The sequence below is a fragment of the Tenrec ecaudatus genome, chromosome 9 (assembly GCF_050624435.1).
Source record: "Tenrec ecaudatus isolate mTenEca1 chromosome 9, mTenEca1.hap1, whole genome shotgun sequence".
In the NCBI taxonomy this organism is placed as follows: Eukaryota; Metazoa; Chordata; class Mammalia; order Afrosoricida; family Tenrecidae; genus Tenrec; species Tenrec ecaudatus.
The window spans coordinates 1219786-1243207 of NC_134538.1; the positions used below are offsets into that span (position 1 = coordinate 1219786).

General features: G+C 57.7%; 2 protein-coding genes and 1 non-coding gene across 5 annotated transcripts in view; 1 reads left to right on the forward strand and 2 right to left on the reverse strand.

Moving 5' to 3' along the window:
• Positions 1 to 3719: 3719 nt before the first annotated feature.
• TRNAR-UCG (transfer RNA arginine (anticodon UCG)) lies at positions 3720 to 3792 on the reverse strand. The gene has a single exon. It is a non-coding gene; the product is annotated as a tRNA-Arg (tRNA).
• Positions 3793 to 4026: 234 nt separating this feature from the next.
• Positions 4027 to 22891, forward strand: POLG (DNA polymerase gamma, catalytic subunit). 2 transcript variants are annotated; one of them, XM_075557841.1, is made up of 23 exons: positions 4027 to 4193; positions 4878 to 5642; positions 8085 to 8280; positions 9759 to 9923; positions 10027 to 10173; positions 10322 to 10401; positions 11378 to 11560; positions 11662 to 11807; positions 11941 to 12070; positions 12705 to 12941; positions 15206 to 15323; positions 15416 to 15502; positions 15786 to 15893; positions 16784 to 16944; positions 17618 to 17671; positions 17752 to 17869; positions 18232 to 18367; positions 18457 to 18703; positions 19962 to 20084; positions 20186 to 20354; positions 20506 to 20714; positions 21879 to 22039; positions 22426 to 22891. In XM_075557841.1, exons 2-23 carry the CDS (start codon positions 5038 to 5040, stop codon positions 22482 to 22484), a joined length of 3639 nt encoding a protein of 1212 aa, XP_075413956.1. In that variant the 5' UTR covers positions 4027 to 4193; positions 4878 to 5037; the 3' UTR covers positions 22485 to 22891. The 2 variants fall into 2 exon arrangements, with proteins under 2 accessions (XP_075413956.1, XP_075413957.1); XM_075557842.1 differs by having other exon boundaries at positions 11944 to 12070.
• FANCI (FA complementation group I) overlaps positions 22257 to 23422 on the reverse strand; it is an 85657-nt gene continuing 84491 nt past the window's right edge. For both annotated transcript variants that reach the window (XM_075557840.1, XM_075557839.1), the window contains exon 38: positions 22257 to 22829. In XM_075557840.1, coding sequence (XP_075413955.1) covers positions 22755 to 22829 — 75 coding nt within the window. In that variant the 3' untranslated portion in view covers positions 22257 to 22754. The remainder of the gene's footprint in view (positions 22830 to 23422) is intronic.

Consider the following 23422-nt stretch of genomic DNA (forward strand, 5'->3'; position numbering starts at 1 on the left):
ATGCAGCTCCCTGCTGAGGTACATTCACGCTCTCAAAAATGTCAAGGGGCCAGGTCTCCTCTGCCCTAGAGGGGCCTAGGAGTTGAAAGAGACAGGTGAGTTAGTAGGTCTTTTATTATTTTTTTTTAAGGAGTTCAATGTCAGGAGCTGCTCTAATTGCTTTACACACAGAACTCATGTACCCTACAGAGCAACTCCACGAGGTTGATGTTACCATCGCCCTGCTTTACACACGAGCAAGCGAATGATCATGTTTGGATCCACGCATCAAACTCAGAGGAGAAAGTCTCATATATAATTTTTTTTAAAGGAACGACCTTGCGCGCTGGTGTTGGCCCATTTACCGGAGGGGAACCCCACCATGTGTGCCTGGGGTCTATGCTGACTACTCGGAGTAGATCAGTCACAAACAAACTCATCAAGGTTGACTTTCTGTCTCCCCAACCTTGCTTTCTTGTAGAGTCTGATGTGGGCTTGTGGATGTTTCTGGTGGCTTTGGAGTGAGCGAGTGCTTAGGTTCAAATCCAGGCCCAGGATGGGTGTGCGGTTTGGGTTTTCCATTCTTGGGGAGAGTTTTGATTTTGCTGTCCTCTGTAGAACCGGAGGGCTGGCCTCAGGGGGCTACTGAGAGGATTGAGAGAGAGGGTGCAGTAGAGCACTTCTCACTTTCAGGGGTCCCCGACTCCTGGCGACCCTCTAGGGGAGTGGTTCTCCCCTTCCCCATGCTGAGACCCTTTCAGACAGCTCCTGATGTGGTGGTCCACCCCTCAACCACCAAATTATTGCCGTTGCTACTTCATCACTGTCGTTTTGCTATTGTTAGGAATCGCCATGGAAATATTCGATGTGTAGGATGTATTTTCATTGTTACAAATAGAACATCACTAAAGCACAGTGATTAATCACAAAACAATATGTAAATATAGATTGCAAAATATTTATTTCTAATGACAAATACATGAAATTTTGTCTTGAAGTTTGGTGTAGCATGGGTAATACGCATATGTGGGTGTATGTGCGTGTGGGCGGACCCGCACCCGGTGTCTTGGTTCCTAAGATCATTGGAAATATGTGTTTTCTGATGGTCTTAGGCGACCCCTGTAAAAGGGTAGTTTGACCCCCCAAAGGGGTCTCGACCCACAGGTTGAGGACCCCTGCTCTAGGGCATCGCCGAACTTCCCCGTGGGTTTCGGAGGCTGAAAGTCCTTACCGAAGCAGAGAGCCTGGTTTCCCCTCACACACAAAGCAGCTAGTGGCTAGCAGCCGGACTTGTAAGTCACGAAGCCACCAGGACTGCTTACTAAGGAACCCCCGTCAGCCACAGAGTCAGGGATAACTCACAGTCAACTCACAGGTGTTCACGAAAGGTGTTCCCCCTTTCTACCCCACCTTCCCTCCACCCTCCAGTATCTCCACTCTCACACTGGTCCTGAAGGCATCATATGCTCTGGATTCCCTGTGTTTCCAGTTCCTATCTGTACCAGTGTACATCCTCTGGTCTAGCTGGATTTGTAAGGTAGAATTGGGATCATGATAGTGGAGGGGAGGAAACATTTAAGAATTAGAGGAAAGTTATGTGTTTCATTGTTGCTGCACTGCACCCCACAACCCTTTTGTAAAGGGTGTCCCGTTACCTACAGATGGGCTTTGGGTCTCCACTCTGCACTCCCCCTCATTTACAATGATATGATTTTTTGTTCTTTGATGAAGAAATGTTTTAAAATGTGGACGGTACATGGCTAAGTGAGAAACACGGGTTATAAAATGTGCAACTTGAGTGGATTCTATTTTTACACAAACTAGTATTTTAAGGTACAAAGGAGAGAGATCCCACTCTTTTGTATAGTTTGAGAAGAACATTCATTAAGTCTGATGAGAGACATATCAGCCAGATGAAAGAAGCCATTAGCATAAGGTCAAAATGGTGTCCACGGAGGGTGGAGGGCAGGTGGGGAGAAACGGGGAACCGATCACAAGGATCTAGATATAAACCCCTCCTTGGGGAACCGACAACAGAAAGGTGGGTGAAGGGAGACATCAAACAGTGTAAGATATGACAAAATAATAATAATTTATAAATTATCAAGGGTTCATGAAGGTGGGTGGGGGTGGGCAGGGAGGGAGGGGAAAAAGCAAGGAGCTGATACCAAGGGCTCAAGTAGAAAGCAAACGTTTTGAGGATGATGATGACAACAAATGTGCTTGACACAATGTATGTATGGATGGATTGTGATAAGAGTTGTATGAGGCCCCAATAAAATGATTTTTTGAAAAATGGTGTCCACAGGTTTGTTGAGATACAAAGCTTTAAAAAGGGCATGGGGGGGGGGGCAAAGGAAACTCACAAAAGCATGGTTGGTGGCAGATTGATAGGCCCACGACTCTTGACTATAAGATCCCCCTTTAAAACTCACTGCCATTGAGTCGATTTTGATCCTAGTGACCCTATAGGACAGGGTAGAACTGCCCCTGTGAGTTTCTGAGACCGTAACTCTTACGGGAGTAGAAAGATGATAATTTTTCTCTCACAGAGTGGCTGGTGGTTTTGAACTGCTGACTTCGTGATTAACAGTCTAACACATATCCACCCCTTGTGTTCCCAATAGGTGATCTCCATCAACTACACTCCTAGACAAGCCTCTAAGAGAGACTGCCCCTTCCAGGACTGGCTTGAGCAGCGTGGAGGTAACCTACTTTCCAAGACGTTCTGTGTGGGGCACGCTTATCTACATTCTAGGTTAACGATCGGAAAGAATTCAGTAGAGGCTAAATCTATGTGAGGACTGCATATGGATGTGAGGCTGTCCCTGCCATCCATAGCCCTTTGCAACCCACGTGCTTAGAATTTAAGCTCGAATACACAAGCAAACAAACAAACAAACTAAACCACAGTAGTGGTGTGTGTGTGTGTGTGTGTGTGTGTACAAAATACACCTAGAAAAAGGTAGGAAACATTTTGCTTTAAAAAGAAAGCGATAGAAAAGGCATGGAAAAACCAATGCTCAGTGCTACAGACCAACCCTTAACCTGGGGTTATTCTCGTCTGCCCTCAGGATGGGGAAACGTGCTCTCTCTTCACTCCACTTCTGGAAACTACTGAATTCAGCTTCTCAGTTCAGTTCCCATCAGGGGGCTTTCTGTCCTGGGTTGATTTTCATGCCTTATCTGCTGTATGGCCTCAGGTCCGGTTCCATTCTGGGCTACCCTTTCCTCAGGGTGCAGCTGGGTTTGCAGGCTCCACCCCTATCCCCACCCCTACCCCCACCCCCGGGCTCTCCATTATTCACTGAGGCTTTAGTGTACAGGACACTTGATCCTGACAGTTCCACTGGAGGTACTACTAGACACAGATGCAGGGTAGATCCGAGTAGCCCAAAGGGATGGGTGTTTGGACGGTAGGCAATCTCAGTCTCAACCAAAGGCAATATTTTCATTGGTCAAAATTGCTGGCAATTAAGGAGAGGTTGCCCAGGTTTCTCCATCCTCTTCCACCCACAGAGAAGAGGCAGCTAATACTTGTGGAGGCACCCGTGTACCTGTACGGTAGCAGAGACTTGTCAGAGGGTCATGGGGCTCTTTCTGGACGCGCCAGACCTTTTGTTCCGCAGGTTGGCCGTTCCCAGGTATCATGGGATGTATGGTCGATAGTGGCGACGACAAGCAGGTAGCTGATATTACCCTCCTAGGAAATAAACTAAAAGTTTTCGTGAACCCTTCAACGACCGCGGCAGGACTCGAACCTGCAATCTTCTGATCCGAAGTCAGACGCCTTATCCATTAGGCCACGCGGCCGCACGGCAACAGCTTTTCTTTGGCCAACCTAAAAAGCACTGGCACCGCCCACCGGCTTGCTCTGGGCTAACCCACTGACTTTCGGAACAGGGGAGGTTGGACCTCGGGTCCCGCGTACCGCAAGGAGGGCTCACCCGGAAGTCTCCTTTCTCCCCCCGCGGGCGGATCGGTCCATTTGCGGCCTTGCTATTGGCTTCGCCGGGAGGCTCCCGCCTGCGTCTCGGGGGAGCCGCGGGACCTCGCGGGGTGCCGACGGGAAGTTGCGGCCGCCAGCTGGGAGCGCGGGTCGCGTGGAGGCCACGCACCACCCCGAGGCTGCGTAGGCCGCCGCGCGGAGGGGGCACCGGGTCCCCGGGATCGGGAGAGGCGCAGCCTGGCAAGCAAGCAACGGGCGAACCCAGGTGTCCGGCGGGGTCGGCGTGGGGGAGGCCGCGGCTCGGAGCGGCGGCGCGGTCACTCCCTCCCGGCGGGCAGCGGGCCCCGGGCAGGGCGGCGGCGCGTCCCCGGGCGCCCCGGGCGGCGCCGCCACCGGGCGCGGGCGGGTGGGTGGGCGGTGCGGCTGCCGCTGACTCCCGTTGCTGGCGCCCTGGGCCCGCTGAGCAACGGCCCTGGGGATGGAGCCATTGCGCCGCGGGTTCGAGTCCGGGCGCCGGCACCCGGCGGTGTTAGCCCCTTGGGCTGCTGGGGTCGCAGTCTCGTCGAGCGCTCGCCGCTGGCCGGGCCCCGCGACAGGCCCGCCCCGTATCGTGCAAACAGCAGCCTAGATGACGAGTAGACTCCGCACCCCCATTTTACAGGCTAGGAAATCGGGGCCTTAAAGAGCGTGCCCAAGGTCACGCAGTGTGTCTGAGCCAGAGCCGCGCTGCAAAGCCCATGCCCCCTACTCCAGAGCCGGCTCGGAACCAGCGCGTCCAGCTTTCCCAAGTTCAGTAACAACCTCCCCGGACCTCAGTTTCCCCAGGAGATACTCCTGCGTCCCAAGGTTGTTGGAAATGAAGGAAATGGACTGGAAGCCCGGGGAGAGGTGGCGATTATTCTAACGCAAAGTGCGCCTGTAATAAATAACTCTTATCTGTCGCCTTTAGGAGCTGGGGGCTGGCGGCAGGCATGGTCAGACCCATTTCAGTGGCAGGAACACCGAGACGGGAAGTGCCCCTTGCCCAGGCATTCAGCCAGTAAAAGCAGCCAAGCTGGAGCCTAAAGCCAGGTGCCCTGACGCCCAGCGGGGGGCTCCCTGCACCAATCATGAGTCGCCTGCTCTGGAAGAAGGTGGCCGGCGCCATGGCACCCGGGCCGGTTCCAGCCCCAGGGCGCTGGGTCTCCAGCTCCGGCCCCGGCTCCGGCCCCAGCGACGGGCCGCCGCCGCCGCCAGTGCCATCCTCCGAGGGCGCGCAGCCGCGGTACAGCCCACTGCACATCCAGATGCTCTCCAGCGGGCTGCACGCGCAGATCTTCGGGCGCACCGCGGAGATGCCCGGCGAGGCCGCGGTGCGCCGCAGCGTCGAGCACCTGCAGAGGCACGGCCTCTGGGGGCAGCCCGCCGTGCCCTTGCCCGACGTGGAGCTGTGCCTGCCGCCCCTCTACGGGGGCGACCTGGACCAGCACTTCCGCCTCCTGGCCCAGAAGCAGAGCCTGCCCTACCTGGAGGCGGCCGACTCCCTGTTGCAGGCCCAGCTGCCGCCGCGGCCCCGGAGCTGGGCCTGGGCGGAGGGCTGGACCCGCTACGGCCCCGAGGGGGAGGCCGAACCCGTGGCCATCCCCGAGGAGCGGGCCCTGGTGTTCGACGTCGAGGTCTGCTTGGCAGAGGGTACTTGCCCCACATTGGCGGTGGCCATATCCCCCTCGGCCTGGTGAGTGGGGGCGGGGGGCACAGTGGGGACCCTGTAATCAATCGCTGGGGTCACTTGAGAGCATAAGGATTTGGTGCCTTTAGCCCCTCCTCAGGAGCGTCATGAAAAGTTGCTCTGCAGAGTGCCAAGTTTCTCTTTGGGTTTGCTGTGGGTTATGTTCGGGTGGGAGAAATCGCTTTGTGGTACTTCCCCTGACAACACAAGGCATGTAGTTGGCAGCCATGGCTTCACCCCTGAATCCTTCAACGTTTCCAAAGAGAAACAGTTGCTTCCTCCTACAGCCTCTTAACTGGTTACTTTGTTCCGGAACAGAAAATCAGCCAATCTCTTGCTCCGATTGTGAGGTGACCCTCTCAGTGCTGCCCAGGTTTCTTCATCACACCCTGCCTGCACCACGGCCCCCTGCAGTAGGATAAATGCAATTAAGACCCGGTGTCCACAGAGCCCTAAACCGTCTCTCCCCCTTTTTTATTTTCCATTCCAGGCCTAAAACACTATATTCATCCTTAATGCTTTCAGGCATGGCAGTGTTTTTATTCCTACGGGAAGCCACACCTTTGTACAGAAAGCTGTGCAATGTTAAACACGCAGTTCAAAGTGATGAAAACATGGCTGAGTAAGGCACGGATGGCTGGGAAGAGCCAAGCGATATGCTTGCCTCGTTGATTCCGCTCCAGTTGCCAGGAGAGTCACAGAATGTAGGGTGTGTCCTGGTGGTCAGGGTCAAGGGGACACTGGCCACTGTTTGAGGAGGGAAAATAAGGCAAGAAACCGAAGAGCCCCGTCACAAAGAAAGACTTGCTTTTTGCCCCGTTGGTTATGTTTGACCACTTTTCCTGAAGTCCCAGTTTCTTTTCGTTCCTCTCGTGACCTCCCTGGCCCTTCTCCCCCCATCCTTCCCACTCATCATTCTCATTCCATCCTGGCCAGTGGGGCTCGGGCCTCGCTTAGCTGGCCTGGTGGCTGCGGTCACTTTTGAGACAGCAGCTCTGTTCGGGTCCCTCCTCTGGAGCACAGCTCTAGGTACCCAACCGGGCCGCCCTTTCCTGCACGGAGGGCCGGAACCTTAAGCTGTTGGTGAGTGCTTTTGGTCTTTGGGCCATGGGCATTGTCTCAGACCCACAGAGCTGCAGGTACTCCTGGCACTGTTTCCTAGTGGTCTGACATCAGCCCCCGAGGCGTGTGCATTTTGGCTTTCCTCTTTTCCTCCAGAATAGGTTTGTCTTCAGGCAGCATTGAGCACCCCTGCAGACCCCAGTTTTCCCCCAGCACGCTTGTGTGTAGCAACGAAGACCCCGCCCCTCCTCAGTCTGCAAATATTTGGTATTCCTCTGCCTTTTGTTTTTGACTTAGTTGTTTTTAATGACTTTGGACTTTGACCTACTGGATTAAGTGTGGGGGAAGGAGGTCTTAGCTCCAGTCCCTGGGCGTATTCCCGAGTTGGAATATGAGTTAGAATTCTTTTTTTGCTGAAAGAAAGTGGTTGGTTGCTTGTTTGATTGGAACTGTGTTGTGGCAGCTGGACCTGTCTGTGCCCACCCCGCACCCCCTCCACAAAGACCGCAGGGAGCGCTCCTCACCCATATATACCCAGTGGGTCCTCATCTTTACAACAGTGTGGGGCTTGCAGCAGGGCCTCCCCTCAGTGGGCCATGGGTGGCAGCACCCCCACCCCCCACAGCTAGCACATTTCCGCATTGTCTCCATCTTGGCACTTCCCATGGTCTCTCACTCAGCGCCTGCCTGCTCAGAGAGGCACAGCGCCTTCTGACGGTGTGCGACTTGGTTTTTGTCCTTCACGATCTTCTCGCGTGGTGTCAGATGACTCATCTTGTACATGTGTGCAGCATTGGCCATTTCGTTTTTCCACTTTAATTTTTGAAAGGGGAAAAATTCTCTATGTTGGGTTCTCCCATAGCAGCCTAGCTCTTTACTAGGACTTTGAAGATGAGCTGTGAGGGGCTGCCGGATGGGAGGAGTTGGTAATGTTCTGAAAGATCCTGGAGCCGAGTGCGGCTGGGGGAACAGCGCCCAGTGCACCCTCTGCTGCCCAGGCTCGTTAGCCCGCCTGGGAGCCCCAACACCAGGCCAGTGAGTGCCCACTGTCTTGGTAGAAGCTTGAAAGTGCAGAAACTTCTCCCCAACTACTCCGCACAGTCATGGAGTCCCCTGGCCTCACCTGGGTCCCCAGCTGCTAGTGTAGGCCCTGGGTCCCCAGCTGCTAGTGTAGGCCCTGGGTCCCCAGCTGCTAGTGTAGGCCCTGGGCTGCTAGTGTAGGCCTCACCTGGGTCCCCAGCTGCTAGTGTAGGCCCTGGGCTAGTGTAGGCCTCACCTGGGTCCCCAGCTGCTAGTGTCGGCCCTGGGGTAGGTGTGTCTAGGGGGGCATTGTGAAGTGGAAGTTGAGTGCCTCCACGGTGAACCTGCCTCCCTCCCATCTCTCAGGTATTCTTGGTGCAGCCGGCGGCTGGTGGCAGAGCGTTACTCTTGGACCAGCCAGCTGTCGCCGGCTGACCTCATTCCCCTGGAGATCCCTGCCCGCGGCGGCGGCCCCACCCCGAAGGGTGGGCAAGAGCAGCTGGTGGTGGGGCACAACGTGTCCTTTGACCGCGCCCACATCAGGGAGCAGTATCTGATCCAGGTAAGGCTCCTGGCTCAGAGCCCTGAGCTCAGCGGCCGGGAAGCATTGCTTTTTCTGGTCGGTGTACCACCCCTTTGCAGCAGTTGTAGGCCCCTGTTGGCCAGGCTTGCCTCTGGTCCCGAGGCCCCAGAGCACAGGAGACTGAGTTGCCCCAGGGTAGTGATGGCCATTATGTTTGAGTGTCCTTTTAAAGCTTCATGTAGCTCTCAGAGGCTCTGAGCCATGTCGTCTGAGCCCCCTCCCTCTCCAGCCACTAACAAGCAGGGTGAACACCCAGATAGGACAGAGTAGCGGTTCTCAGCCTGTGGGTCACGACCCCTTTGGGGGTTGAATGACCCTTTCACAGCGGTCGCCTGATTCATAACAGTAGCAAAATGACAGGAAGTAGCCACGAAAATAGTTGTATGGTTGGGGGGGGGTCACCACATGAGGAGCTGTGTGAAAGGGTCTCGGCATGAGGAAGGCGGAGGACCACTGCTCCAGCGCCTTCTCCCTACCATGGGGTCGGTGCCAACCCACAGTGACCGTACGGACAGGGTAGAACGGGTCCTATCAGTTTCTGAGGCTATAGCTTCTTACGGGAGTCGAACGCCCCATCTTTCTCCCGAGGAACGGCAGGTGGTTTTGAACTGTGGATACTGCAGCCCAGTGGGTAACCAACCCATCCTCCACCAGGGCTCCTCCCAGAGCCTGAGTTTCCCTTCTTTGTTGGTGGGCACCATCGGGCCCACTCCGACTCTTAGCAGCCCGGCCCTGCTCTGTCCTGTTTCCATGGTAGCCAAGCTCACACCCCATCCTGTTGAGGGTCTTCCTCGTTGGGCTGACCACTGGGGTTGGGCCTCTGACAGCACGTCGGAGTCTGTAAGATGAAGTCTCGCCATCTTCGCCTCTGGGGCACTCTGGCCGCGCCTCCTGCAGGGCGGATTTGTGTGTGCGTCTGGCAGTGCCAGAACTGGGAATAAATACCCAGTTCTCCTCTGATCCGCCGGCCTCCCTGCCCATGTGTCAGTTGCGTATCAGATACTGGGGGGCTGCAAGGTGATTGCTTAACTTTTTCATTGGCGAAAAGCGGTCAGTAGCAGAAGCCACCCTTAGGAGGGTCAGGACTTGAAGACAGTCCCTGTGTGCCGTCCGCAGAGCTGCGTCTCATGTCTGGTGGCGCTTTCTCATTGTGTCGGGCAGGCAACAGCTCCTTAGCCTGAGGCTCTGCTGGCCTTGCTGGTGGGCTGACGCCAGGGTGCACATGTGCCTGGGAATGGAGCTGGGCCCGCCTCTCCAGGGGTGCTGGGGTTGGGGAGGGCAGGCCCCCCAGGTTGCGGGATAAGCTTGTGCCAGCAGGCCAGCTCCAGACTTGGTGCTGGACGGCTGGGTGAGGAGCTGGACTGGGGCTGCTGTGGACCCCATCGCTGCAGCAGTGGCAGGCTGTGCTGAGCTGCTGCCTCCCTCCTCCTCTTCCTCTTCCTCCTCCTCGTGCTCAGGGCTCCCGCATGCGCTTCCTGGACACCATGAGCATGCACATGGCCATCGCGGGGCTGAGCGGCTTCCAGCGCAGCCTGTGGATGGCGGCCAAGCAGGGCAGGCACAAGGTCCGGCCTCCCCCGCAGAGAAGCCCCAAGTCCCAGCACAAAGCCCGAGGCCCAGCGGTGAGAGCACCCTCAGGACCCTCCTCACCTCCTCCCTCCCGTCGCCCACCTGCCTGCCTGCTCTGAGACCAAGCCATGGCTCAACCGCTTGCTCTGGCCACAGATTTCCTCCTGGGATTGGCTGGACATCAGCAGCATTAACAACCTGGCGGACGTGCACAGCCTCTATGTCGGGGGGCCCCCCCTCGAGAAGGAGCCCAGAGAACTGTTTGTCAAGGGCACTATGAAGGACGTCCGGGAGAGCTTCCAGGTACAGTACACGGGCAGGGCTGTGGGAGGTGGGCTGCGGCAGACCTGAGCTGAACTGGGGGGGCAACGGCTGCCAGGCCTGACCCCGAGACCCGGCGGTGGTAGTGGGATGGCGGCCCACCCAGCGCCTTTCTGTCCCCCCGTGCCAGGCCCTGATGCAGTACTGTGCCCAGGACGTGTGGGCCACCTATGAGGTTTTCCAGCAGCAGCTTCCACTCTTCTTGGAGAGGTGCGGATCAGCAGGTTCCCCGTGCCTGGGCACCTTAGCTTCTTTGAGCCCCAAAGTGGAGCCACTTTGTCCTGTCCAGAGGTGTCCACGGGGCGGCGTGCTGGGCCTGCTTGGTTAAGCACGCTGTCTGTATCCAGATGCTGAGCCCAGGGCTTCGCAGCCGCCCCTTGGCGCTGCTCGGTGAGCCATCCCCTGAGGGCTCAGGCAGAAGGGTCTGCCAGTCAGCAGGCTCCAGGCCCTGCCTCTGTTGTGTCCCACTGACTGGGCCTTGGACACGTTACCTGCTTTCTCTGCATCTTCATGTCTTGTCCCTGACGCAGGCTAGTGTTTCTACCCTGTTGGGATCTTTTGTGTGTCCACGGGCTTATAAGCACAGGGCCTGCACATTATTGTAGTTGTGACTGAGCACGCGGCAGCCCTGTGTGTCCTTACCAAGGTAATTCTCTCGGTGCCCTCAGTGCAGGGCTGGGGGTTGAAGTGTGTCCCCCAGCTGCTAGCCGTGCACCCAGGAAGCAGTCCCCTTGGATAAAGGTTTTGTCAGGCCAAGGAGCCTCGCCAGGTAGGTGCAGAGTACGTGGAGGGAGGATGGGTGTTCCTGGAGGTGAACAGTAGCAATACCGAGGCCAGGCTCTCCCGGCCCCCGCCAGAACCCCCAGAGTTCAGACTCTTAGCCCCTCAACGGAGCAGATGCATTTCTGGCTTGTTTAAGTTAGCAATTTGCAGTAGGCAGGGAGTAGGCGTGGCATTCTCGTGCTCCATAGATGGGACAGCTGAGGCCTAGAGAAACGACGGGCATCTCTTGCTTGGGGTCTGCCTGAGAGCGTGGGGCTGGGACCTAACTCTCCTGCCTGGCTGTGGGGCTGTGTTGTCGTGCAGTTGTGTGTTGTGTGGGGGTGCTTGCTCAGCCCGCTCAGTGATTGGGCCAGAGCTTCGCCTCCTGTGACCGTTGACAGCAGCCCCTGGGGTTTGCCCCCAGGTGTCCCCACCCAGTAACCCTGGCTGGCATGCTGGAGATGGGCGTCTCCTACCTGCCCGTCAACCAGAACTGGGAGCGGTACTTGGTGGAGGCCCACAGCACCTATGAGGAGCTCCAGCGGGAGATGAAGAAGTCGCTGATGGACCTGGCCAATGATGCGTGCCAGCTGCTTGTCGGAGAGAGGTAGCAGCCCGGGGGTCCCCGCTGGGGGCTAGGCCTACAGTGGGGGCCAGGAGGCCTGGCCCCGCTCACTCTGAGCCCTGCCCGGTGCCCTGGCTCTGCAGGTACAAGGAGGACCCCTGGCTCTGGGACCTGGAGTGGGACCTGCAAGAATTTAAGCAGAAGAAAGCAAAGAAGGTGAAGCAGAAGGAGCCAGCCGAAGGCAGCCAGTTGCCCATCCAGGGGGCCATGGCCCCCGAGGATCAGGAAGGTGGGGAACAGGGGTAGCCGGTGGGCCCAAGGTGCCACTGCAGAGGGTCACTTCATTCTTCTGGAGATGAGCAGGCTGGGGCGGGGCTCTGGGAGAGCCCCTGCCTCTCTTCCTGACTGTCCTCCGGCCCCAGCAGACCCCGGCCCCCCCAGTGAGGAGGAGGAGTTACACCGAGCCGCCACCTCACAGGCCCGCCTGCGACAGCTGCAAGCTACCACAGAGTTCCTGCCCAAGCGGCTGCAGCACCTTCCCGGACACCCTGGGTGAGCTCCTGGTCAGGGTCCCCCCTCATGTGCACCTCCCTGGGAGGCTTCCTGCATCTGTGTGTGTGTTCGCCCCCCCCCCCCCCCCCCGGCACTCTGCCTTTCCTCAGCAGCAGAGCTCTGAGCCCTGGCTCTGTGCGGGGGTGCCGGGAGATATGGGCGAACCACCTGCACGGTGTGGGGCCGCGCCTAGCGCTGCCTGGGGAACCCGGGGTGGGGGGTGCGGGGGAGGTCCTTGAGGAGGTGCCCATCCACTGAAGCTGTGGAGAGAGGGCAGGTGAGGACATGAAGGGCAGTGGGGTGAACCGGAGGTGCTGACCTTGGCACTTGGAGCCAGAGAGAGCATGAGTCCTTAGAACAGGTGCCCCAGCCTGCTGAGTGTCCAGGGGGAGCGCCGAGAGTCCTGGCGGCCTCTTGCCAGCAGGGGGCAGTGCAGCTGTGACCCAGTGCCCTGCCCTTAGACCTGTGGGTCCTTCCTTTAGAGATCATTTGTAATACCTCTGTGGGAATCCCCGGGGCTCCAGGCCAAAGCACACCAGAGACGGGGCCTGTGACCACAGAAGTGGGTGTGGGGCTTGCGGTGGGAGACACCCTTCTTTGCGGTCACCCATGCCTTGCTTCTGGGTGGGTGTAGGTGGTACCGGAAGCTGTGCCCTCGGCTAGACGACCCCGAGTGGGACCCAGGCCCCAGCCTCCTCAGCCTGCAGATGCGGGTCACGCCCAAACTCATGGCCCTGACCTGGGACGGATTCCCACTGCACTACGCGGAGCAGCATGGCTGGGGCTACCTGGTGCCCGGGCGGCGGGACAACCTAGCTAAGGTGCCAGTGGGCACCACTCTAGCGTCACCTGGGGTGGCCTGCCCTCACAGGTAAGGTTTGGGGGAGCCTGGGACCCCTTCTCCCAGCTGGAGAGGCCAAGGCTGGCGTGGGCTGATGGCCAGAAGTCAGGGGCCTCATCCTCTGCCTGGCAGCCCTTCCGCAGGCCTGGGCACAGCCGCGTTTCCAGGCCCCTCCATGTGAACCTGGGCTGGCTTTTGCTTTGGGTTTGTTTTTCTTTTAATTTTTTTAAATAACAGCTTTACTGACATAAAATTCATATGTATATTCACAGAATTGTGTAATCAATTATAAATATTTTCTTTTTTAAAACATTTTATTAGGGGCTCATACAACTCTTATCACAAATCCATACATACATCAATTGTGTAAAGCACAATTGTGTATTCATTGCCGTCATCATTCTCAAAATATTTCCTGTCTACCTAAGCCCCTGGCATCAGCTCATTTTCCCCCTCCCTCCCTGTTCCCCCTTCCCTCATGAACCCTTGCTAATTTGTAAATTAATATTTTGTCATATCTTGCCCTGTCCAACATTTCCCTTCACCCACTTTTCTGTTGTCTGTCCTCCAGGGAGGAGGTCACATGTAGATTTTTGTAATCGGTTCCCCCTTTCCAACCCAACCTCCCTCCACCCTCCCAGTATCGCCACTCACACCACTGGTCCTGAAGGGAGCATCCGCCCTGGATTCCCTGCCTTTCCAGTTCCTATCGGCACCAGTGTACATCCTCTGGTTTAGCCAGACTTGCAAGGTAGAATTGGTATCATGATATTGGGGAGGGAGGAAGCATTTAGGAACTAGAGGAAAGTTGTATGTTTCATCGTTGCTATGTTGCACCCTGACTTGCTTGTCTCCTCCCTGAGACCCCTCTGCAAGGGGATCTCCAGTGACCTACAAATGGGCTTTAGGTCTCCACTCTGCACCCCACCCCCCATTCACTATGGTAAGATTTTTTTTGTTCTGATGCCTTATACCTGATCCCTTCAGCACCTCGTGATCACACAGAATGGTGTGCTTCTTCCATGTGGGCTTTGTTGCTTCTGAGCTAGATGGCCGCTTGTTCACCTTCAAGCCTTTAAGACCCCAGATGCTATATCTTTTGATAGGCACCATCAACTTTCTTCACCACATTTGCTTATGCACCCATTTGCCTTCAGTGATCATATCATGGAGGTGAGCACACTATGTTATAATTTTTTTGTTCTTTGATGACTGATACCTGATCCCTTCAGCACCTCGTGATCACACAGGCTGGTGTGCTTCTTCCATGTGGGCTTTGTTGCTTCTGAGCTAGATGGCCGCTTGTTTACCTTCAAGCCTTTAAGACCCCAGATGCTATATCCTTTGATGGCCGGGAACCATCAGCTTTTTTCACCACATTTACCTATTCACCCGCTTTGTCTTCGGCGGTTATGTCCTGAAGGTGAGCGTCATAGAATACCAATTTAATAGAAGAAAGTATTCTTGCATTGAGGGACTACTTGAGTGAAGGGCCAATGTCCATTTGCTACCGTAATACTAAACTTATATGCACGTAGATCTATTTCCCCATCCTCATACATAAATATATTTGCATATGTACATGTCTTTATCTAGACCTCTATAAATGCCCTTTGCCTCCCAGCTCCTTCCTCTGTTTCCTTTGACTTTCCCCCTGTCCCACTGTCATGCTCAGTCCCCACCTGGGTTTCAGTGTTTATTTTTCTTTCGTGTAATTTTAGTGAGCATTTCTTATGTGCCAGGCCCTCCCTGCACACATATGCATCCTGCAGGCTTGCCTTGTTTGTTCCTTAAGCAGCCTCACAAGGTGGGTTGGGTGCCTGTTTACATCTGATAAGGTCGTCAATTCGTCCATCTGAGATCTTGCACCCTGAGCCCCCACCCAAACTGTGGTGGGGAGAAACCAGGATTCTGGACCCAAAATGGCCGAGATTCAGGCGTCTTGGCTCTGCAGGACAGCCTGCGACACTTGGGTGGGCTTTGGATGAAAGGCTCTGAGGAGGTCCTGGACCTTGAGCCAGAGGGTCGGTGGGTGGGCAGCCTGGACCAGCCTGGTCCTTGGCTTGCCCACCACTCCTTTCAAAGCTGCTTTTGGGCAGGCGGCAGCTCGGTGGGGTTCTGATTCAAGGAGCTTGATTTGATCAGACCGGCTGTGGACCCCTGCTGACCTCCAGAGTGCTGTGTCACTGTGCGTTTGTCCATCCTGGTCTAAAAGGTGGGTGGGGCTGCCTTGGAGCTGAGGCTCAGACAAAGGCGCCCAGGGTCCCCAGCAGCTGCCACTCTTCTCTGCACAGAGCCATCGAGTCCCTGTACAGGGAGCACTGCCTGCACCAGGGGAGGCCCCAGCTGCAGCCCCAGGGGGCAGGCCTGGCGGAGGAGCTCTTGCTTTCCGACAGCACCGTGTGGCAGGCGGTGAGGCGGGCTCTCCCGCCCCGGGGTGGCCTTGGGCGGAGGGGCAGGCTCTGGTGTGCCCCGCATCACTCTGGGCCCCCTGGCTTGTACAGGTGGAAGAACTGGGCTGCTTAGAACTGGAGGCCGAAGCCAAAATGGAAAACTTTCGAGCAGTCCTGCCAGGTCCCCCTCTGGCTTTGGTGAGCGGGCGTCAACTCTGGGGCCCTCTGGGTGGGCAGGGCTTCCGGGCCTGCCCCTCCTACTGGAGAGGTCCCGAGGTCTTGGATTTGGAGCTGTGACCTTGCCCTTGGGTGGGCCACACCGGTTGGAGGCCAAGGAAGGGCTGGAGACCTCGTGGCCATCCTGCCACCTCCTGGCTCAGCTGGTCTCAGTTTCAGGCCCATCTCCCACCCCGTACCCCATGGCCCTCGCCAAATACAGGTGCTGGACCAGTGCCTGATGTAGGTGTGTTCCCCTCCACAGCCTGCCCCTGCTGACTCCAAAGCCAGCCAGCCCTCCTATCACCATGGCAACGGGCCCTACAATGATGTGGATATCCCTGGCTGCTGGTTCTTCAAGCTGCCTCACAAGGTGTGTCTCCCGGGACCCACCCCCTGCCCTGTGCTGTCCTCGTGCTCACAGGCCACAGCCAGCCTGCTGAGGGCCCACATCCAGCAGTGGGGCCCCTCTTCAGAAGCGGTCTGGGCAAATACCTCAACCTTTTCAAACTCTGGCTTTCCATCAGGAAATTGCAGATAAGGGCAGGGTGTGTGGCAGGCTCCTTTGACCGATAGCTGTTGCTGTAGGGAGCCTGCTGTCCTGTGACTTTCACTGCCTGCCTAGTCCCGGGGTGGGATGCTGTCCTTCCTGGTCCCGGGGTGGGGTGCCGACGTCCCTCCTGGTCCCGGGGTAGGGTGCTGCCCCTCCTGGTCCCAGGGTGGGATGCTGTCCCTCCTGGTCCCAGGGGGTGGGGTGCTGTCCCTCCTGGTCCAGGTGTGGGATGTCGACATCCCTCCTGGTCCCGGGGTGGGGTGCTGTCCCTCCTGGTCCCGGGGTGGGATGCCGACGTCCCTCCTGGTCCTGGGGTGGGGTGCTGTCCCTCCTGGTCCTGGGGTGAGGTGCCGACGTCTCTCCTGGTCCTTGGGTGGGATGCTGTCCCTCCTGGTCCCAGGATGGGGTGCCGATGTCCCTCCTGGTCCCTTGGGTGGGATGCTGTCCCTCCTGGTCCCTCAGGTGGGCTGTTGACCTTCCTGGTCCCTCGGGTGGGCGTGCTGTCCCTCCTGGTCCCTTGGGTGGGATGCCGTCCCTCCTGGTCCCAGGGGTGTGATACCTCCTGATCTTGGGTGGGGGGTGTGATCTCCCGTGGTCATGGGGAGAGGCTCCAGATGGCTACTGTCTGGGCCAGGGGATGGAAGGGGCCCGGTGACTCCCCAGCTGGCGGTCTGCCACCTGCCTCCAGCACCGGTTGACTTGTTCTCTAGGATGGTAACAGCTGTAACGTGGGAAGCCCCTTTGCCAAGGACTTTCTGCCCAAGATGGAAGATGGCACCCTGCAGGCTGGCCCAGGAGGTGCCAGTGGGCCCCGTGCCCTGGAAATCAACAAGATGATCTCTTTCTGGAGAAATGCCCATAAACGTATCAGGTGGGCCCCCTTGGGAGGGCAGAGACAGGCTTGCAGCCTTGGGACTACCTTTCCCCGCCCCCCACTCCCGTCTCTCACCCAGGGGCCCCTGTCAACCTGCGCAGCCCCACAGGGAATGGCCTCACAGCCAGGGACCTGGCTGCTTGTCCTGGTGCTGCGTGACCTTGGGGGGCAGTTTGTCTCTGGCTTCAGTCCCCCTGTTTATGCAAGAGGAGTTGTTCTTGAGGGCCTGGCCAGGCCCTCCCAGCTTTTACGTGAGCCCCAGCACTAGAGGGCGGGTCCTGCAGGTTGGGAATGGCCAATGGATTCATCTTGAAAGTTGGTTCCAAGGCTGTGGTTATTTGCCCATCATTGGAGAAGGCAGTTGCCCAGGTGTGGGAAGGGCAGTGGGGGCAGTGGCTGATGGTGGACACCCAGGGGTGGGGAGAAGCTGCCTTGGCCGCCTGGTCTGTGCCCAGATCTCTGATGCTCTGGTTGGTGTATTCTAGGGCCCCAGGCCTTGGCTGAGCCAGGGCCCACCCAGAGGCAAGTCAGTAGGAAGAGGGTTGAGGCCGGGCAAGGAGGGGGCACAGCAGCCCTGAAGCTGGGCAGGTGAGGGCCATGGTGGGTGGCGGGGTGGAGCCTGCTCCCCATGGCCATGCTGAGCCTCAGCCCAGGTGTCCCTCCCCTCCAGCTCCCAGATGGTGGTGTGGCTTCCCAGGTCAGTTCTGCCGCGGACTGTGACCAGGTATGGCCTGTTGAGTGGTCAGGGTGGGGTAGGGTCCAGGGGCCGCAGCCAGATGCTGATGGGTCTACTCCCGCCGGCAGGCACCCAGCCTATGAGGAGGAAGCTCGCTACGGAGCCATCCTGCCCCAAGTGGTGACCGCAGGCACCATCACCCGCCGTGCTGTGGAGCCCACGTGGCTCACAGCCAGCAATGCCCGGGTATGTGACCGCTGCCTAGCTGGCCCTGTGGACCCCCCTCACCTGGCTCTGCAAGCTGGGAGCTCAGTAGGGATGGAGGGAGTTGGGATTTAGGGAGGACCCCAGAGCAAATTCCAATCACGACTCTTGCTCTGGACACCCCTCTCCCTGGGCTCTCCCTGGTGCACCAGCCACGGCCTTTGTGGCAAGAAGGCTTTGGGGTGCTGGCTTCGCTGTCATCCCCATGGGTAAGAGAGTGGTCGTCCTGGAGCTGTGGAATCTGGCATGCCCAGAAGTGGTCCCCCTGGGGGAGGCCCTGGCGTCCCCTCCGTCAGTGCGGGCTCCAGGCCAGCGTGGAAAGCGGCTCTTCTTGTCCCCTGCAGCCTGACCGAGTGGGCAGTGAGTTGAAGGCCATGGTGCAGGCCCCACCCGGCTACGTCTTTGTGGGTGCCGACGTGGACTCCCAGGAGCTGTGGATCGCGGCTGTGCTGGGGGATGCCCACTTTGCTGGCATGCACGGTAAGTGGGGACCTGGCAGGGCCTGGTGGAGTCCCGGTGGGTGAGAAGACTGTGCCCTCAACCTTTCTCACCCCCGCCCCGCCCCGCAGGCAGCACGGCCTTCGGGTGGATGACGCTGCAGGGCAGGAAGAGCAGGGGCACGGATCTGCACAGCAAGACAGCTACCACTGTGGGCATCAGCCGGGAGCACGCCAAGGTCTTCAACTACGGCCGCATCTACGGGGCGGGGCAGCCCTTTGCCGAGCGCCTCCTGCTGCAGTTCAACCACCGGCTCACACAGCAAGAGGCTGCTGCGAAGGCCCAGCAGATGTATGCTGTCACCAAGGGCCTCCGCCGGTGAGGTCCCTTCCCGCCCTTGTCAACGCTGGGGCTGAGGCCCCTTTCCTTCCTCTTCCCGGCCCCCAGGCCTATGACGCGGCCAGTCTGTCCTCGCCGTTGTGATGTCCCTTGGTTTCTTGATGAGCCCTGAACTCCAAGGGCTAAAGCCGTGCTTTTCGTAGCCTGTCTCCAGGCAATGGGTCGGCGGCAGCTCTGGGTCCGCCTTACAGAGCAGGCCTTCAGTCTGGCTCGGCCATGGCTGACGGAGCCAACCCGGAGCAGGCCTAGTGTGTAGCGGGCAGACCAGTGACCCACAGACCAAGGTGAAAAACCTGTTGGAAACGTACCCTCCCTCTTAGGAAACAGGACGGTGTGAGCGTGGCATAGCTACCAGATCTCTTCGCCATTGCGTTCAAAAGCCGTGCCGTGTCCAAAGGTGGCTGTCCAGCGTGTCAGTCTCTACAGGCTTGGCCACAGGGCAGCCTCCTGAAAAGACTGCTCGTCCCTGTCCCGGGCTTTCACGCCTAATATCCCCCTTTGGTTTTCATTCTGGGCACACTTAGGTTCACACAGAGCGCCTGCCCTGTTTTTCCACATTGGCCGTGACTGACCCAGTTGGAAGGCCTGGCCTAAACAGCAGTGTGGGAACCCTCGCAGGGCAGGGCTTGTAAACTGGTTTGGGCCTCGGAGCAGTGTCCCAGGCTTGTGGTGTGTGCTTGGGCAGTGGCAGGCCTTAGGGGGGGCCCTTAGGTAATGTGAGCAGAGACCACATTTCGTTTACTGCCCCTGGAAACGGGCCTCCTGAGAATATGAGTTTGTCAGACATGGCTGGTGGCGTGACGGGTGGAGGCACAGGGCCCTAGTTGTCGACTCTGTCGGGCTCATAGTGCAGTCTGGACTGGCGGGGCTGGCAGTGGGGCACTGGTACACTTGAGGGGTGAGTGGGTAGGGGCTGGAGTACTGAGGCAGAACCTGGTGCCGGTCTGCAGGCTGGACTGAGGCTGCGAGCGAGGGTGGGCTGGGAGAGGAAGGGCCATTCTTGGACACGTCTCTCCTAATCAGCCGTCATGGTGTAGCCTGGACTTGGAGCCAGAAAGGCCTCAGTTCCTGTCTGGGCTGACTCTTCTTAGCTGCGTGACCCCCACGGAGTCCTCTCGCCTTCCTGCAGCACAGCCCAGTGGGTGCAGGCTGGGGCTAGGGGTGAGAGCTTCCTGCCTAGGGCTGGGCACTGGGAAGGCTCGCTGGGGAGTGAATGACGGGGTGACACTGCCCCCAGGTATCGGCTGTCAGAGGAGGGCGAGTGGCTGGTGAGGGAGCTGGACCTGCCCGTGGACAGAACTGAGGATGGCTGGGTTTCCCTTGAGGATCTACGAAAGATCAAAAGAGAAGCTTTACGGAAGTGAGAACCTTCTGTTGGGGGTGCCATGGCGGCGGCTGACCCAGAGGGTGGGGCTGAGATGCCCAAAGACAGCTTTCCCGTTGTTTACTCCTGTCTCCCAGGTCGCGCTGGAAGAAGTGGGAGGTGGTTGCTGAGCGGGCGTGGATGGGGGGCACTGAGTCAGAGATGTTCAATAAGCTGGAGAGCATCGCCATGTCCGACGCGCCGCGCACCCCAGTGCTGGGCTGCCGCGTCAGCCGGGCCCTGGAGCCCTCTGCTGTCCGGGGGGAGGTACCTGCTGCTCTCGGGGCACAGGGGGTGTGTGGGGGGCTCCCTCTGGACATCACAGCAGGTGGGGGTGGGGGTGTCGGGCAGAGCAGAGCTTTCCTGCGGGCAGGTCCCTTCCTCTGCTGGTGTGGGTGACAGCCCCCTCCCTCCGCAGTTTATGACCAGCCGGGTGAACTGGGTGGTGCAGAGCTCCGCGGTGGACTACCTTCACCTCATGCTGGTGGCCATGAAGTGGCTGTTGGAGGAGTTTGCCATTGATGGGCGATTCTGCATCAGCATCCACGATGAGGTCCGCTACCTGGTGCGGGAGGAGGACCGCTACCGTGCTGCCCTGGCCCTGCAGATCACCAACCTGCTGACCAGGTATGCTCGGCGGCCGCAGCCAGGGCCCACCTGAGCAGCCCCTCTGTATGATCACATTTCCACTTCTCTTCAATCATTTTACCACAGTCCCTACGTACTTATCACAATTCATAAAGACATCGATCGTGCCCAGCACATTCGTACATACGTTGCCATCATCATTCTCAAAACACCTGCTTTCTACTTGGGCCCTGGGCATCAGCTCATTTCCCCTCCCGCCCCCTGAGCCCCCGATAATTTATTATTTTGTCATCTCAAGCCATCCAACAACGCCTCCCTCATCCGCTTCCCTGCCGTCTGTCCCCCAGGCAGGAGGTTATATGTAGACCTTGTAATCTGTTCCCCCTCTCCCTAACCTTCCCTCACCCTTCCCATGTCGCCACTCTCTCCACTGGTCCTGAGGGGTTCATCTGTCCCGAATTCCCTGTGTTTCCAGTTTCTACCTGTGCCAGTGAAGCATCTTCCGGTCCAGCCGGAGATGTAAGGTAGAATTGGGATCATGACAGTGGGCATTCCCACTTTTTAATCTATTGGTTAGAAATGAAACTGTCAAGTTCCAACAAAACCTGGACTTTGAAAAGGGTTTTTGGGTTTGAAAGTAACATTTGCTAAGACTTGGTCACCGGCGAGGGCTTGTTCAGAGTGGTTTCCAGCTGTGCTTTTTAAAGGGAGCCACCCCCCCCTTCCTGCTTGGAAAGCAAGCGACACAGGGCTCCCCAATCCAGTGAACGTCTACTCCTTGTGCAGGAGACACAAATGCAGTGTGAGCATGTTTCTGTATCTTCTAAAGGTACGATTTCTAGTCCATTCGGTTGAATTAAATGACAGGCCACTTCCATGTAGGAACCTGGCTCCAGCCTTTTCCGAGAGAAGTAACAGCACCGTTCAACCTCCCAAATCACTGCCGGGGGCGACACTGACCTGAGCTAACAAGAAACTTTCTTAATGCCAAGCAGTGACCCAATATTTGGAAAGCATGTTTTACATCAAAATGAACCAAACTGTGTGTGGTGTGTAATTGCATTTCTGTCTCTGGGTGGGCGGCGCTGGGTCCCCTCACGGCCTCCGCTGCTCAGGGCCACGTGGCCATGTCTCCTGGCGGGCGGGACGAGGCTCTGCCCGGAGCAGGGACATGCCTGTGAGAGGAGCTTGGGTCTCTTTCAGGTGCATGTTTGCCTACAAGCTGGGGCTGAACGACCTGCCCCAGTCAGTCGCCTTTTTCAGTACAGTCGACATTGACCAGTGCCTCAGGAAGGAAGTGACCATGGATTGTAAAACCCCTTCCAACCCCACCGGGATGGAACAGAGATACGGGATTCCCCAGGGTGAGCACGAGGTCTTTGTTCTTTGTTGGGTGTCGAACTGGAATGGGACCGTGGCCAGGGAAGCTTGTCCCCAGGGCAACAAACCCTGCCTACTGGGGCTGTGTTTCGGGCGTCCTGTCCAAACCACAGAGGGATGGCTGCTTGTTTCTCAAACGCTGCGCCCAGGAAACGAAGACCCAGAGTGCCCAGCACTTCATGTATATCCCGTCCCCTTGCTAGTCACAGCAACGTTGTTTGGAGAACGTTTATTATGCAAAATCAAAGTGCATTCTTAGGTAGAGAGGACGTAAAGAAAGTATCCTCATGAGTGTGGGTGTGACTGCTGCTGGCCGCTGCTCTTTGCACCTGTGGCCCCCTGCTAACCAGTGCGCACTGTCCTCTTTCAGGTGAGGCACTGGACATCTACCAGATAATCGAACGCACCAAGGGCTCCCTGGGCAGGTGAAGGCTGCCTGGACCGGGGCTGCCCGAGGCTAGGCGTTGCTCCCGTGGAGCTCCTGTGGAACTCAGGCTTTTCAGCTGTGCTTTGGGGCAGCGGCCGCTTGCCTCAGACCAGTCTCTCAGTAACAGGACCTGCCAAGAAGGATGGACTGACGGCCGCAGTGGAGCTCAATGGGTTCGGAACCAAAAGCCAGAACTGGAGCCGGCTGCAGGACAAGGGGCACTGTTGCCTATTGGGCAGGAAGAGCCCCGCGGCCCCGGAGGACTCGTTAACTCAGGCACTTTCTTTCTGCTTCCTTTTCTTCTGGGCCGGTTCTTCGTTCGGTCCCCCGTGCTCGGATTCGGAGCCCTGGGGAGGGGAGAGCAGCGATGTGCGGTGGAAATAATAAACCCCTTTACCTTCTCGTCGGAGCCTGTGCCTGCACTGCTTTCCCTTGCCCCACTCCTGGGAAGGGGAGACTGCTGAGGGAGGGAGGGCGAGGCCTGCTCCCCCCCCCCGCCCCCCCCCCGCAGACCAGGAGGAGTAGATGGGCTTGTGTAAATAGCCCATTTTGAAATAAGCGTGGGTCATCACCCATCGCTGGTACTATTCAGACGAGCTCACAGAAGCGTTCTAAGTGCTGGAGGGAGGCCAGCTCTGTCCTAAAGACGCTGCAAGGGCGGTGTGGGAGACGGAGCAGGGAGAGCTGCCAGGAGGGACTACGTGCAGGGATGGGAGGGCTAGGAAGCCTTCCTGAGCTTACCAACTAGGGGCCTGCCCCACTGTGAGGCAGACAAGATGGTTTCAGAGTCAAGTGCAGTGGCTGGATGTGCCCAAGAGAAAGGTCTGGTCTGCCACCGTCCTGACCCTGGAGATGTTCACCAGAAGTGTACACAGGTGTGGGCAAAGTGTACACCGGGCTCAGCATTTCACAGGCTTTGCCTCTGCCTGGGACTTTACAG